This window comes from Fusarium keratoplasticum, chromosome 7 (genome assembly GCF_025433545.1).
Source record: "Fusarium keratoplasticum isolate Fu6.1 chromosome 7, whole genome shotgun sequence".
NCBI lineage: Eukaryota > Fungi > Ascomycota > Sordariomycetes > Hypocreales > Nectriaceae > Fusarium > Fusarium keratoplasticum.
In genome coordinates, this window is record NC_070535.1 from 1,004,758 (window position 1) to 1,019,552 (window position 14,795).

Below are 14,795 nucleotides of genomic sequence, written 5' to 3' on the forward strand. Positions count from 1 at the left end.
CATAAATGACAACAAGCCAGACGCTGGGTTACTCTGATCTATCTGAGAGTATGAGAAGAGACAAGGCAAACAGAAAGTTGACATAGGAGGAGTGAGTGATTGAGCGAGGGACTAGGGCAATAGCGGTGCGTTCGCTGGAGATCTGACCGTAGGTATGTCAAGGATTTCAATCAACATTGGTAGGGTCCAAGAGCCTAGGATGCTTCGACAGGTCTCTTGGGTATGCCGAGCCGGATCGCTTTCGGGAAGTTCTATTGGCGTTCCTTTGGTTGAGTAGGTGCACAACCTCGAGGTGGCCTCCAGATGACGCAGCCTGGAGAGCATTGTCGTAGAGGCCGCCCTGCGCGTTGACATCCGCTCCCTTATCTAGCAGCAGTTGTACAACCTCGAGATGGCCTTCTAATGACGCAGCCTGGAGAGCGTTGCCGAAGTGGCCGCCCTGCGTGTTGACATCCGCTCCCTTGTCTAGCAGCAGTTGCACAACCTCAAGGCGGCCTCCAGATGAGGCAGCCTGGAGAGCGTTGCCGTAGTCGCCACCCTGCGTGTTGACATCCGCTCCCTTGTCTAGCAGCAGTTGTACAACCTCGAGATGGCCTCCGTCTGAGGCAGCCTGGAGAGCGTTGCCGAAGCGGCCGCCCTGCGTGTTGACATCCGCTCCTTTGTCCAGCAGCAGTTGTACAACCTCGAGATGGCCTCCAGATGAGGCAGCCTGGAGAGCGTTGCCGAAGCGGCCGCCCTGCGTGTTGACATCCGCTCCTTTGTCTAGCAGCAGTTGTACAACCTCGAGATGGCCTCCAGATGAGGCAGCCTGGAGAGCATTGCCGTAGTCGCCACCCTGCGCGTTAGCATCTGCTCCCTTATCTAGCAGCAGTTGTACAACCTCAAGGCGGCCTCCAAATGACGCAGCCTGGAGAGCGTTGCCGAAGCGGCCGCCCTGCGCGTTGACATCCGCTCCCTTATCTAGCAGCAGTTGCACAACCTCGAGGTGGCCTCTCGATGAGGCAGCCTGGAGAGCGTTGCCGAAGTGGCCGCCCTGCGTGTTGACATCCGCTCCCTTATCTAGCAGCAGTTGTACAACCTCGAGGTGGCCTCCAAATGACGCAGCCTGGAGAGCATTGCCGTAGAGGCCGCCCTGCATGTTGACATCCGCTCCCTTGTCTAGCAGCAGTTGTACAACCTCGAGGTGGCCTCCGTCTGAGGCAGCCTGGAGAGCGTCGCCGAAGTGGCCGCCCTGCGTGTTGACATCCGCTCCCTTGTCCAGCAGCAGTTGTACAATCTCGAGGTGGCCTCCGTCTGAGGCAGCCTGGAGAGCGTTGCCGTAGAGGCCGCCCTGCGCGTTGACATCCGCTCTCTCGTCCATCAGGCCTCTCGCAGCCCCTGCGAGTCCACCAAGACAAGCATAATATAGACTAGATGCTCGAGGTGGTCCCGGGTTGTCATTCCATGCAATGTCGGCCTGATACAATCGACCCCACCTCTGAAATGTCGTCTTGTCTTGTAAAAAGCTGACTGTTCTTCTAACAATGTCTTCGGAACTCTGTACCGATGCAGCATAATCCATCCAGAACTCTGCTGCAAATCGTGCCATTGGGAAATCATGCTTGATTCTGCTGTGGCTACTCTTGATGTCCGTAAGATAAGTCAAGCAGGTCTTGGTGATGGCAATGCTGGCACTTCCCAGGTCAAATTGGTCTTCCTTGAGAAGATACTCTTTAACTGAGAAGTGGGCAAGGTGGAGCTCCTGCAGAGTCTCGCCATATCTTGTGACATCAGCGATTAATACCAAGCTGGGGCAGTATCGCAGAACGTCAGTCCCACTAAATAGTCTGTTCCCGACATGAAACCGTCGAGGTTCTCGATCTATCTGCGTGGCTATCACCTCTACAGCCTCTGACAGCTTCATGGGCCGCTTGGCGTAGACGAGAAACTGTAGGAGACGAATCGCGCCGCTCTTATATGTCGGGGGTATGTTCTGGAGCATGCGGTAATAAGTCTCATTCAGATCACGAGGCAAAGACTCGAGAGCTGTCTCGATGGCGTTGGGGCTTAGACATTCGGCAAGACTGTCCAATTGACAAGCTGCCCATCTGAACCTGCGACGAATGTCAGACAATTATTTGGTAGTATGGATGATCTGGGCAAAAGCTCACATGCCGTCGGCTCCGTCTCCGACTTTGTCGCGAATCTTCCCTAGGAGATCCTGAGATAACTTCTTGCTAACGAAATCGGAGTTCCGCTCAAGCGCTGCCATGACGTAGGAGCGTATGTCGGCGTTGACAGCCCTCTTGTCGAGTAAGACGCAGTTGCGATCATCGAAAAGTGAAGGGATCTCGCGATTGAAGTCTGGTTCCGGCCGGCCAGTCACAATAAGCTGGGCGTTGCCAGAGGCAAAGCCTCGCATCCATGACAGAAGTTCTTTTCTCGTTGTACACTCATCCAAAGCGTCGAGGATGACGGCAACCTTTCCAGTGATTTGAATCATCGTCTCAACACAGGCTGACAAGGCACTCGTATCGGGTTGCCTCCGTCCATTTTCGTGGTAAGTGAAATGACTGTCAAGTTCGTTCGCCGCTTTGCCCCCAGAACGGTAGAGTTGAAACGCCAGCGAGCGTAGAAGGCTCTCTAGGGTCTGCTTTCTGGGGTCGTTGAAGTCAAAGAAGAATGCAAGCGTGGTGCGGGTGTCCGTTTGCGGAAGATTGTCAAGAATTGTCGTACTCAGAACAGTCTTGCCACATCCTGCCAGGCCGTAGAGCCACAGGTGTCGTCGTGCCCCGCGCTTCCACTCCTGGAAGGCGGGACTGTCAAGAAGCCAGGTTCCAGTGCCGGAGTGACGGCGTTTTCTCGCCAGTTTGGCGTTGGTTGAATAGTCTGGCGGGGACAGCCATCGCTCGACCCTGGCGAGGTGAGTATCAGATGTTATCGTGACAATCGCATCCCTGGTTTTATTTGCCGTCGAAAGCACGCGGTCTAAACTTCCTTGGACTGCTCAAAGTTAGAAGAAAATATATGGATTGGAATGCAAAACTTACTGGAGTTGAGGACTTCGCCAATAGGTCTCTCGGCCTCGATCTTGTTGGGCGGAATCTGACGCAGAAGATCCCTCGCATACGCCGCCGCCATCATTGCCGCAAAGCCCTGCCACTCTTTGTTTTTGTGCGAGTCGGAATAGTCGCAAATGCCTCGGATGACTAGACAGGGAAAGTGGTTCACCAACCCGGCCGCTTCCATCTCGAAGCATAGAACGCCCTTCTTCGCTGCAAGCGCATCCCGAGTCAAGGCATCCTTCATCAGCCTATTCGAGGAAGCGATCGGGCCGTGGTGGATGACGGGATTGTCTTCGTATTCAGTACGATCTGGTCGCACTACCAAAGTCGATGGGTCGCTGCCACAGGCTGTCGCGCAGCTGGACCGATCACCCCGCGGGTGAACCTTCCCAGGCTGATATAGTCGATCGGTGCTCGACTCGGGCCGTTGAAACTCTTTCTTGAGTCTCGGATTCTTCATCAAAATGTCGGCGATAGATCCATCAAGCTGGTGTCCTTTGCGCTTGTACTGCGTCAAGAGTCCGTTCACGGCTGTTCGCAGAACTGTCGGCGGCTGATTCAAGGATCCTGTCTCCTGGAATTCCTGACCCTGCACGGCCTTTCCAAAGTCGTACTGGAACACCGCGGCGGTGCCGTTGCTAGAGGCGCTGACCACAACGTCCCCGAGGCGAATGTCATGCTTAGAGCTCGGTGCACCGCCACCGATTCCGACCATTAGGCTGATTCTGATGTTGGGAAAGCTGTGGAGCATATCATGCGCGACGCCGGCAGCAGATGATATGCCGTATTCGCCATGGGGAAGGACAGCAATGACGACATAGTGTTTCCCGATTTTGCCCAGCGTGTAGTTATTGCTATCGTTAATGGATACAGATTCAGGTCCTTCGTGCTCTTCGTCGAGAAAGAGTTGCGCAGCAAGGTACTCGGTTGCAATAGCGCAGACCCAGCCGACCGTGTACTTCTGAGGGTCTGACATGGCCGGCGTTCGATGTTGCACAGAGAGAAAGATTTGACGTCGTATTCATAAGCGATCGCAACAAAGGATGGATGCCGGGGTGAAGATATATAGGCCTGCAAAAAATTGCAGTAAGCAAGAGGAGGAACATATCGGGGTTCAGACGCTCCTGAGTCTCTGGTGGTGAGCACCAGATCAGGCTCTCCAGAGATGCGCAAAGATGAGGCGGTATGGTCCACGGCGCTTACATGCAGCAGGTTGCGGCAGGCTGAGCGTTCTAGAGCAAATGATTGGCGCAGGAGTCTGAGCCAAGGTCACTGCCTCTCAGATGGAGGACAAGTGGACGAAGCACGAAGGCCAAACTGGGCGCCAACTCTTCGGTGTGTCCGCGAGTAGTGGTGTGACAAAGGAAGCCGAGACGCGAACGATGACTTATCATAACAGTGGCCACGTTCATCGCGTCAAGTAAGGCTGAATGTGTGCGGCAAGGCACAAGACCGGTGACAGAGGATCAAAGTACCGGATTGTAGACACACGAGGCCAGCCGCACGGTGTGGGACGTTCCAGCCCAAGGCGGTACGCGTCGAACCAGGTTTCCCCGCGATGCCATCCGGCCGAAATTCGTGGTCGCACGACGAGACCTAACCTCGCACTTCCCCACAAGTGAACCTAACACGGCCCGACCCATCCCGCGATCTAGCTTGCGGAGCTCGGGAACTAGTTCGGCGTGATTATCTTTATGGGCGGAGTAGTGCCTTCAGAGAATATCCGATTTGAACGGATGCGGCTAGAAGTGGCAGTAATGGGTTACGGTCGGGAACGGCCTCTCGGCCGAGCCTCATGCCCAAGCAAGACAGCAGGCGAACTATGGGCCGCATGGGTTGGTGGTCTCTTATTTAGAAGTATTATCCGTCGCCTTAAGCTAGCCCTTCGGCTTCTCGGCATCGTCTAATGGAGTGCAAGAGTTACAGAGTCTCGTTGCCTATTTGCTGCATGCTACCTGATACGTTCAAGTTCCCAGGCAGCAACACACACTATCACCCAACAACCTCCTTCAATGCCGAGGCCTCAAGGAACTCAATGCATTTGCTTAGGTTTTAGACACCATCAGTAGCATTTTTCTTTTCGCGACCTGCTGGACGAGATGCAACGTAGCCCAAGCGTTATGAGAATATGTTATGGAGCCAGTAGCGCCGCGTTGGGAACACCGTTTTCCCTTGCCGTCCATGAAGGATGACGTGCCGGCCCAAGCGTGAGCTGGCTCACGTGTGATGTGATTGGGGAGCTGTCTTCACCCAACCCCATGTACCGCTACCCACTCTTCACTCTTAACTCACCATCTCAGATTGAGGATCAAGGGTGCTCGTGTGGGTCAAGGAGAGGTTCAAATGGATCTGCCTTCCCCGCCCCCAGAAGGGTGACACACAGCTAGGGCTTATGTGCCGCCACAGTCTTCTAATTACATACTAATTTAGCTGTCGGCTGGTCCCGCTGCTGGAATGCATCTAGACCCTTGGTCTCAAGCCCTGGAATCTTGGCGGAGCCTCCATTCTGACATACCCAAAGGAAATGCGGAGCAGCCTGGCTGCAGGTGACACCCCACCACACTAGAATCGTTGCAGTTTCCCTGTTGCATCACGAGCCAGCAAAGCGTTGCGGCTGCATGGGAAGTGACACACACGAGTTGCTCGTCTGCGGCCGAGGCCCGCAAATTATAAAGAGGGAACTTCTGGCCGCCGAATCAGTTCTCAGCGAGTTGATACGAGCGCATCATCCTACATGAGAGTGGAAACTCAGCTCCGTTTCAACGACCTCAAGAACTCGACAGGTAATTGCTTTCCATAGATCTCTTTCAGTCTTCAAAATTCACAAACTCAACCAGATGTCATGTCAGCGAGCTCGGGATTGCGCGGCAGTTGCATTGTTTGCACGCACATGTACAATGAACACAACCGATCCCGATGCACCGGGAGAGACAAAAAGAAGGTTGGCAAAGGAAAGCACGAGTGGGTCAAATGCAAGACATGGTGGTATCTGTGCCAGAAGGGAGGCCATGATTTTATGGGGGACCGTAGAGACGCCTACTTAGTTTGTCATGATTGTACGTCTCATCCTGGCGGGGGGCCTCCTGGGACTGGCCCGGATGGCACCTACCCGACAGCCCACGATGCCCAGCCTTACGATGATGGCGGTGAAGAACAGTGGTTGTGGGACTCTACATATCAACGTTACTACTTCATGGATGGGTATGGAAACATCATCTGGGCCGATGACCAAGGGCAGTCGTCATCCTCGCGGCAATGAAAGAGTGAGGCCCAAAACATGATAGCTTTTACCTTGCTTAACAAGATTACACTCACTCAACGTCTGTGTTCATGACCCAGTCCTCGACTCGTTCAGCAGGAGAATGAGAAGAGCCCTGACGGGAGCCAGAGCTCGAATCTGTCCTGTCTTTTCCCTCCATTTCTAGGTCTGCCAGCGCTTCAACCCAATGATGTAAGTATATGTCTTTCCCTGTGGGCTCCATCTCTGTAGCAGCCCATCGAAATATGTCGCCGACTGCCCTCTCTGAGGCTACGTGATCCGGCCTGTAATCGAGATCTGGGACGGAGCTGTAAGCCAAGCCCACCTGCGATCCAGCCTCGAACAGAGAAGAACTCTCCAGTGGCAGCGCAGCCTCCTCCGCCAACTCGGCCCCATTACCCAGGAGCCAAGTCCATCGGAGATAGACCCACTGATGCCTATCGCAGTTCATGTGGAGGCGCACAGACAACTCCAATTCATCGGCCTTTATAAACCCGAATGGAGGCCAAGGGCACATGGGCGGGTTCCGAAAAGGAGCACCTTCTGGTTCGACATCCCAGCACTCGTGGCGCAACCGCCATACGTCTGCTCTAGCAACCTGATCTCCTGCTTGTAGATAAGCTCCTGACCCACGGAGATCCATGAACGATTGCGGAGAACCTGTCCAAGCTGCAACTTCGGGTATCGGCCTTGAAGGCACGGGGGCGTAAAGACTCTGGAGGAAGGGTACAATGGCGAGGATCGTCTTCGTCCGCCCACAGGCGGCAATTCCATACCATAGAGGAGCAACGTTCGGTCGGCGGAGCGCAAGAACATGACTTAGCATCTCGAGCTCGCCTCGATCAACCAAAGGCTTGACCACATCAATTATCGGATCACACCAAGGACTGACCAGGTTGCACTCCACCCCTGGTTCCCAGAAAACTGCCCAAAGTGTCGACGACAGGAAGACGGGGTTGGAGCTGAGTGTCATGTAACGAGACAAGTTGCTATACTCCCGTTCGATGCTCGAAAGTGAAGCTACTTGGGCATCTCGTCTGGTAAGAGATGGTCTTGGTAGTGTGACCACCGAGGCCGTCTCGTTGTGCAGGGGAAGTGTCAAAGCCATAGCGAGAGCCAAGGGGACTTGACTATCAAGGTTGTACATGAAAGCGAATCTGGAGAGAAATTCCACCGCCTGTCTGCTTGACGGCGGGCTCGGATTCGGCGATGTCGACGATAGGACTTGTGCTACAAGTCGGACCTTGATATTGCCAGTGTACGCAATAGCCCATACGGGCTGTTTCACGCTGGCCGATCGCCACCCCTGGCCCGGGGAGACGAGAGAAGTCCACCAACGGAACTCCTCTTCAGAAGCGTGTCCGATGTCCACCGTGAGCTTTTGCCCCTCCGAGTGATGTTCATGATCAGGGATGGTAGATGTGTTGTCTGGGTAACACATCGAAATCTGCTGCTTCTCTAGCAGGGTCATACAGAGAATGTATGCCCAGCCGAGGAAGAGGAGGGCGATTCCATTAGACTCGTTGTCTGAGTAGGAGAAATGGCAGTGATCTGATATCATGCAATGTGTCGGTCGCCGCCTTGTAAGACTCCATCGTCGTTTTTCCTCAGTCATGGTTCTGTGGGGTGTGTCGCATCCGGGTGTTTTCATCTCCCATGTCGCTTGTCCAGCAAGATCGTTCACGCCTCGTAAATCGTCTGGAATTGCCGGGAGTCCATGGACCAGATGGGAGAGGGTTATAGTATCGCGCTGTAAACGCATAGAAGTGGCCTTTTTGTGCAAGTTTTGCCATACTTGCTTGCTGCGTGCGAATGTCCGGTAAATTTGGCTCTTAGACGGAATGACATCGTCCTCTTGGTGTCCCAAGGATTTAGAGCTCGGATCCGTGGAGATCGTTGTTGAGATGGTGCTGCTCGATGACATGCTGAGCGGTGATAAAAGACATGGGACATGGAAGGTGGATCATGAGGATTCTTAAGTACTCTAGGGTGCACCACGGCTCAGTTCCCCCACCCAACCAAGCCGTTGCACACTCCGCAGGTCAGGTGACCACATGAATGCGCTTGGTTCCTCCGCGACGTCGGTGTCCAATGGCTTCCGCGTCCTGTTATGCCCGCAACAACCAACCACCGCCTCCAACGGGAGGTAATTATTATGATATGGAATGGATGGACTGCAACATCATTTACGTTGCTCTCTAATGCGATCAGAGATATCTGCAGGGTGATGTCATGGCTGGCCAAGCACTATGTCTCATCACGTGATCAATTACAGCCACTCCACTGGCCCCCATCCCCACAGTTCGACAGTTCCCGTAAATCGTAGCAAACCCGATTTCTCTGGGGATAACGACTGAGAACTCAGTACCACATTGACAGCCGCCGGCTTGAGCATCATAAGAAAATGAGCCATGATACTTGCCCCCAGCCCTCAAAACAAGGAGCTACCAGCATTCTGGCCCGCACAACCTACTATCAGACCCCGATATGTTTACCAAAAGAATCGTGTGCTGCAGAACAGTCCAGAGACGATGTCGTCTACCTCGGGACGTCTCCGCTGCGGCCAGACCGCAGGACGGATGAGAATTCAACAGCAGACATTACCACAACCACCGGTAGAACCCACAAGCCCAAGGAGAAAAGACCCAGCCGGCTCCACCACAAGGGTCCTTGCCGAGGACTAAAATCAGCCAGGGGAGGCAAAGGCCCATACCACACGATGGCACCAGTGTCGATAAGGAACCAGAATGTTCGGATAGGACGCGCAAAAGGCTCCAACGGACAGGTGTATGGCTTTTTTGACGAGGCAGGACGTTTCTGCCGTCGGGTTGAAGTCGACCGCTCTCGTCCAGACGCAGATCCCGGCCCGTTCATAGTCTTGGAGCCAATATCGCATGAACAGGTGCTATACCGGCGGCGGTATCAAAACATGTCAAGTCGACGGGTGCGAAGCGAGGTTTGTCAACGATTGATAGAAGGGCCCATTGGTTCAATGCCCCAGGGGGAGATATAGTTGGTTCGGCCGGCGAGCTCCATTCATGCTTGCGATCCCTTCTATCGTCTTGATACAGTAATGCAATTCGAGGCGTACAAGTGAAAGCTAACGATGATGGGACCGTGATCTCGAATGAAGCCGTTCGTGTGAAACTAGAATCTTGTGTATTGATTGGAGTAGCTTCCTGTCACATATCCCAGCCAACCCCGGAACCATTTCCGGCCTGATAGCCAGTTCCATGCCCCCCTCCCAAGTCGCCGCTTCCTGCGCGCTTCTAACTCTTGACAGATTTGCCATAGAACACACATCGCTTGATGCGGATCCGTTGAATTGCTTCCCCGTAACACTCCTCACTCTTTGCCGTTGGCCTTCTTCTGCCTCTTGCCCTTTCTCCCCTGGCTATCCTGCTCTCCCACCCTGGCTTTCCGTTTCCGCCTTGGTGCCGCAACCAACCTGCCGCTCTTCCATGCCGAGCTTAAGAGCCACACCGCCTCAGCCCTCAATTCCCTTGCATCATATGTATCGTTACCTTTGGAGATGACAGGCCGTCCTAGCATCCGATACTGGGCATGCCGAATGACAAGCGGACCACAACTATGGCCGTCGCCTTGGCGTAATGCTCTCTGTTTGCTCGGTGTTAGCCCAGTTAAATTTCCAAAATACTGACATGCAGGGCACCCACCTTCTCGATGTATCGAAGACGAGGGAGCTCTTTCTCACATATCTCCTATCAAACAATGAGTATCATGCTCCTCCTTGGCAGGTCACTCACTCTGCGAACCTTGATATCACTGTCTTCTGTTTCGCCCATCGAGTCATAGTGGAAGATAGACTCTTCCCTCTCGTTGATTTCGAGGAGGCTAAAGTGGCTCTGGCTCTGGAAGAGAGGAAAGAAGCAGACCAGGCGGGTTCCTGCCTCCACCTGGCGATGCCATTTCGCCATCTGCTCCACAACCCTCTCGAACGGGCGCTGCATCAAGCTGTGGGCCTGCATCTGCTGATGGATTGAAACAGAGAAGCCGACGCGGACAAACGCAAGTTTATCAGATAGGTGTAGGCAAGCGAGTATGACCTCATCATTAAGCCACGTCCTCCCACTCAGCCTTCGGAGCGAGTCCACGCCGAAAAGAAAGTCAGTGCCCTCGACAAGGAGCATGTTGCCAGTGATGGAGTCTCGGATCTGCTCAGACAAGGTGCCAAGCTCGACACATGCGGCAGACAGCGCTGGGCTTGGGGACGACAGGCTTGCGCTCCTTACGTCATGGCGGAACTTGTCTGGGCTCGTCCTGCCTGTCTCCAAGAGCAATGCCACCTGGGCCTCCAGGAGCCGCAAGACGGCCATCTTCTCCGGGCTGCCTAGCAGCCCTCTGACCAGTGTTTCCAATGTCACCTCTGGGGAGTTGGCGAGTTGCCTGTCGCGGGTTAGTCAATCAGCCTCTATTTTAACAATCCAAGGGCGAGCATACCACGCATCCTTGAGCAGGATACCGAAGCCGAGGTCCTTCACCAGCCGCGACCACTTCCGTCCACGGGTCAGGTGCTTGTCGAGCCTCTTTCGGCGTCGTTCCCATCCCTCCTTGCTGTTCTCGTCATCTTTGGGCTTGGGACCAAGAGCCCTCGCCAACACTCCTTGGGCGGCTTCCTCGGGTGCCACCGAACTGCCGATGAGGTGCTCTTGAGATGCGTACCATCTAACGAAGGCGATGGCCGTCAGCGCATAGAAGATGGCCGCTTTCTTTCGTTCTCCGTCACTTGACTCTAGCAGGGAAACCCACGCCGAACCGTGCGACCACTGGGCCCTACTCTCTGCCTTGCTTCTGAGAGAGTCGAACAAAGCCCTGTAGGTTGCTCGCGGGTTCCCTGGAAAACTGGAAAGCCGGACCTGCTCGTGACTGCCATGGACGAAGTCATCCATGGGCTGATCCAAAAGGCAAAGGCAGCCCCGCTCGATATAGTTTATCAGCCTTTGGGACGTTTCTCTTGCGGGGTTGGTCGGGGAGGGTGTCGTTTCAGGAGGCATGGTTTCGATTCTGGGCGCCACGTTGATGGGCATGAAAATCGCGGTACAGAAAGGTTCGGAAGTCAATGTGTCTCCCTCATCCACCTTTTTCAACGTGGATTGGCAGCGAACTTCCACCGTCGGTTGACTGAAAGGAGGACTGCTTGTGGACTGCGCGTGGGTGTGTGTCGCTGCTCGACAGCCTGTTGCATCTATTGAGCACGATGCTGTTATCCTCATTCTCGGCAATGTGTGCTGGCTGAATAGAGCTCGGAGGCCTCGTGGCAGATCCAAACGCAACACCACCTCGGACTCTGACATCGCTGCCGTCAGGTTGTTCATGACTCTGTCTATATTCGACGTCGACTTCTTGGATCACCGGGCTCAGAGCGTTCCCGCACAGGCTGTCGAAATGATGGCAGAGGCTGTGAGCGAAGGATCGTATCCGGTGTTGTTCTCGGGCAGACCGCTGGCTCAGGGCCGACCTCAAGCTTCGGTCGAGTTGCTCGCCTTCGTCTCCAACCTGGAGGATAGCATCGAGAACGGGAGGAAGGCCAGAACGGCTGTCGAGAGGCTCGAAAGAATGGGGCTCAGACCCAGCATGACCTTTCTCTGGCTGGTGGCTGGTGGGAGGCATTATGGCAAGAGCTGTTGAGGGAAAACTGACGAGACGCAGAGGCAAGAAGGCAAGAAGATGATGGGAAAGAGGAGAAAAAAGCGTCGCCTTCAACTCGGAGGAGGGCATGGCCTTTATACCCGAGTCTCCCATCCCACCACCCTTCAGGCCATGGTATCATGGCTTAGATCTGAGGCATGAGTGGCCAGACGGACCAACAACAGAAGCTTGCCCCCACGCCTCTCGTTACTGTCTCTGCCACCGTGACCAGGGCTTGCAGCATCTTGATACCGAGTAGCACTGCAGCTCTCCAGTGCAAGGCCGTGAAGCGGACCACAGATGCCGGGCCCGCTTAGTTCCAGTGGCGCAGTTTCCCTCAGCCGACGATGTTTAAGGAGAGCCTATCCTATAGGCTTGGAGTACTTGAGCTGGCAGCGTCGGCAGGGGGATCGTGGCTTTAACACGGAGAGTAATGAGGTGTAGGGCGTGTGTGAGAGGACGCTGGCCGAGATATGCCATGATTGAGAGACGATGTCGAGTTCGGCAGAGCATCAAGAGCCAGCGGAATCTCTGGATGTGGATTCGGGGGTGGGAGACTTGGCTTCGCCTTCTTTGCAGATAGCAAGGCCGTAATTGGTTCTCTGGCGTAGAGGATGCCGTGAATCATAGGAGCACTCTGGTAGAGTCCAGTGACTGAAAGCACAACCGCGACTATTGAGATGACGATCATAGCCAGGCTAACCCATATAGAACCCAAGACCCGAGACCTAGATGTGGTCTGCCCTGGCGCGGTGTGAAAGGCGTGATGTATCATCATCATAATGGTGATAGTCTGAGATGTAAATGGCGTTATAACGCATACGATCTCAATGTAGGTCGTGACTTGAGGAATCTTAAGCATCAAGATGACGATGATCAAGACCTCGATACACCCAGCAATCGCCGTACACCCTGCGAATTTATTTAAGCGAGTCTGGAACCCGAGTTGGTAGATAACAGCAGTGACCTAAATTAACCACTGGTTTAGAACGAGTGTATCGCAGGGAATAGACTCCTAACTTACTTGCAATATGGAAATCCCCCACAGGGACGACGTTACGAAGACCCCGTACATAGATCTCATAGGGGGCCACGGTATCTTGGTCTTCTCTCTGGTTTGGACAGCAAAAACGGCCAAGCTAGAGATCTCCAGGATTGCCCATGCCGCCATCAGGCACCACCAGCGCCGCTTCTTCAACCAGGGAGCTCCGCGCATGGAGTATACGATGACAAAGACAGGGACCCCAAATAGTGACAGTGAGAAGATGAAGTAGGCATCAGCAATCTGATGTCGAGAAAGGGACTCCATGTTGATCCAAATGAATAAGAGGAGTTGCAGTTGGTGTGAAAATACGATGATGAGAGAATTTAAGGTCTTATTTATGCCAGCGACCCGATCAGCGACCCGAGACTGTAGAGTAATGGCTCCACTACTTCAGTCAGCGTGTGATTGATGAAACAAAAGGACCAACACGAAGATGGTGGTCTGCCTCCACTCCCTCGCGACTTGCTAAACTCAGGGGTAGGGGATCTTGGCCGACTGCATACGCATGCCGCGGTCTCGCGCAGACGTGTGGCTCATCGCCCGCTTTCGCCGATAACAAGCAAAGCAGAGTCAAACTTTCTGCGATAGTTATCCCTTCCGGCAACACGAATGTCGCCCGTGCTAGAGGGCCGACGGTGGGTGGCTTGGTCGGCGCACCAGAATCTCCAAAGGGGAAGCAAAAGGCGGGGGGAGAGGATGGTTCAGGGAGTGAAAGAAAGTACCCAGACAAGGGAGCGGCTGACACATGCTCGGTGCTTGGATCCCTCAGCGGGAGTATTTGAGGCCGGTTCCTCCCCGAACCTCGTCTTGCTTGGTTTGCTTGCTACCTCTACATTCCCCTATTTACACGCCGATATATCCATCTCGCGGTGAGACTCTATTGACTTCCCCCATAACACGCCTGTACTAATGCCTCTTCTGACCCAGATCCAAGGAAGATGGCCAACGCTTGTGCTCACTCATTCCGGATGATCAAGTCAGATAGCACCTTGATCCAGTGGGTTTGCCAGCACTGTCGCTCGGGACCTCACTGGATGATCTTTGAGTGCGCGTACTGCAAGCTTCACCTGTGTCGGCCCTGTACCCAGGCTTAGTGGAAGGGCTACACCCAGACGACTCCTCTCGGCTCAAAGCCACAGCTTGTTGAGCTGCGAAGGGCTTGCTGTCACAGCCGCTATCCCAGCGATTTCTCAGATCTGCGTCGTGTGTCGGAATGAAGATTTTCGTTGCGTGGGAAGCTTCTGCCACATACATACATGATGCCGGGCGAGTTGTTCTTTCGTGAATACTTGGCTATTACTCCTAGTTCAATAGGCACACTACTCACTACTGCTACCCCTTGCGTTCCCATCACTTAATAGTCGTCTTCTACAATTGAATGCAATGCTTTTCTAGAATCGGGCTTTGCCTTGCTGTTGCTTGGTTTCATCGTCGAGGATTTCCTTCAGTCCTTCCTGGAGTAGTTGAAGGCCTTCTCGTCTCACGGACTCCACCTCATCGTTGTCTCGGGGGACATCGCCGGTTGAGGGTGTCAGACCCCCAGGAGTTGGGAGAGGCGAATAGAGCCAAGTTTGATCTGGCAGAAGAGCTTGCGGACAAACCATTACTCCATCCCATAAGATCTTGCATTGGGTATATATCGCTGGTGTGGGTTGCGTATCCAAGGGACCACTTGCCATTCCATAGTTTGGCTTCCCCTGATGCGTCTTGGAGCTCGGCCGTAATTGAGAATGATTCGTAGCTAGTCTGGTCGTCCTGGCGGGAGGGAAAAACAGCAAGGTTCTGTTCGGCGATTAGG

General features: G+C 54.1%; 3 protein-coding genes across 3 annotated transcripts; all 3 read right to left on the minus strand.

The window, feature by feature from the left end:
• Positions 1 to 166: 166 nt before the first annotated feature.
• NCS57_00948400 (uncharacterized protein) lies at positions 167 to 4,020 on the minus strand (the record flags this gene model as incomplete). The annotated part of the gene is made up of 3 exons (XM_053059257.1): positions 167 to 2,093; positions 2,151 to 2,982; positions 3,030 to 4,020. The coding sequence occupies 3 exons, from the start codon at positions 4,018 to 4,020 to the stop codon at positions 167 to 169; spliced, it is 3,750 nt and encodes a 1,249-aa protein (XP_052911328.1).
• A 2,335-nt stretch (positions 4,021 to 6,355) lies between these two features.
• NCS57_00948500 (uncharacterized protein) lies at positions 6,356 to 8,227 on the minus strand (the record flags this gene model as incomplete). The annotated part of the gene is made up of 1 exon (XM_053059258.1): positions 6,356 to 8,227. One exon carries the CDS (start codon positions 8,225 to 8,227, stop codon positions 6,356 to 6,358), a length of 1,872 nt encoding a protein of 623 aa, XP_052911329.1.
• A 1,717-nt stretch (positions 8,228 to 9,944) lies between these two features.
• On the minus strand, positions 9,945 to 11,318 carry NCS57_00948600 (uncharacterized protein; the record flags this gene model as incomplete). The annotated part of the gene is made up of 3 exons (XM_053059259.1): positions 9,945 to 10,025; positions 10,071 to 10,710; positions 10,765 to 11,318. 3 exons carry the CDS (start codon positions 11,316 to 11,318, stop codon positions 9,945 to 9,947), a joined length of 1,275 nt encoding a protein of 424 aa, XP_052911330.1.
• Between the last annotated feature and the right edge of the window lie 3,477 nt (positions 11,319 to 14,795).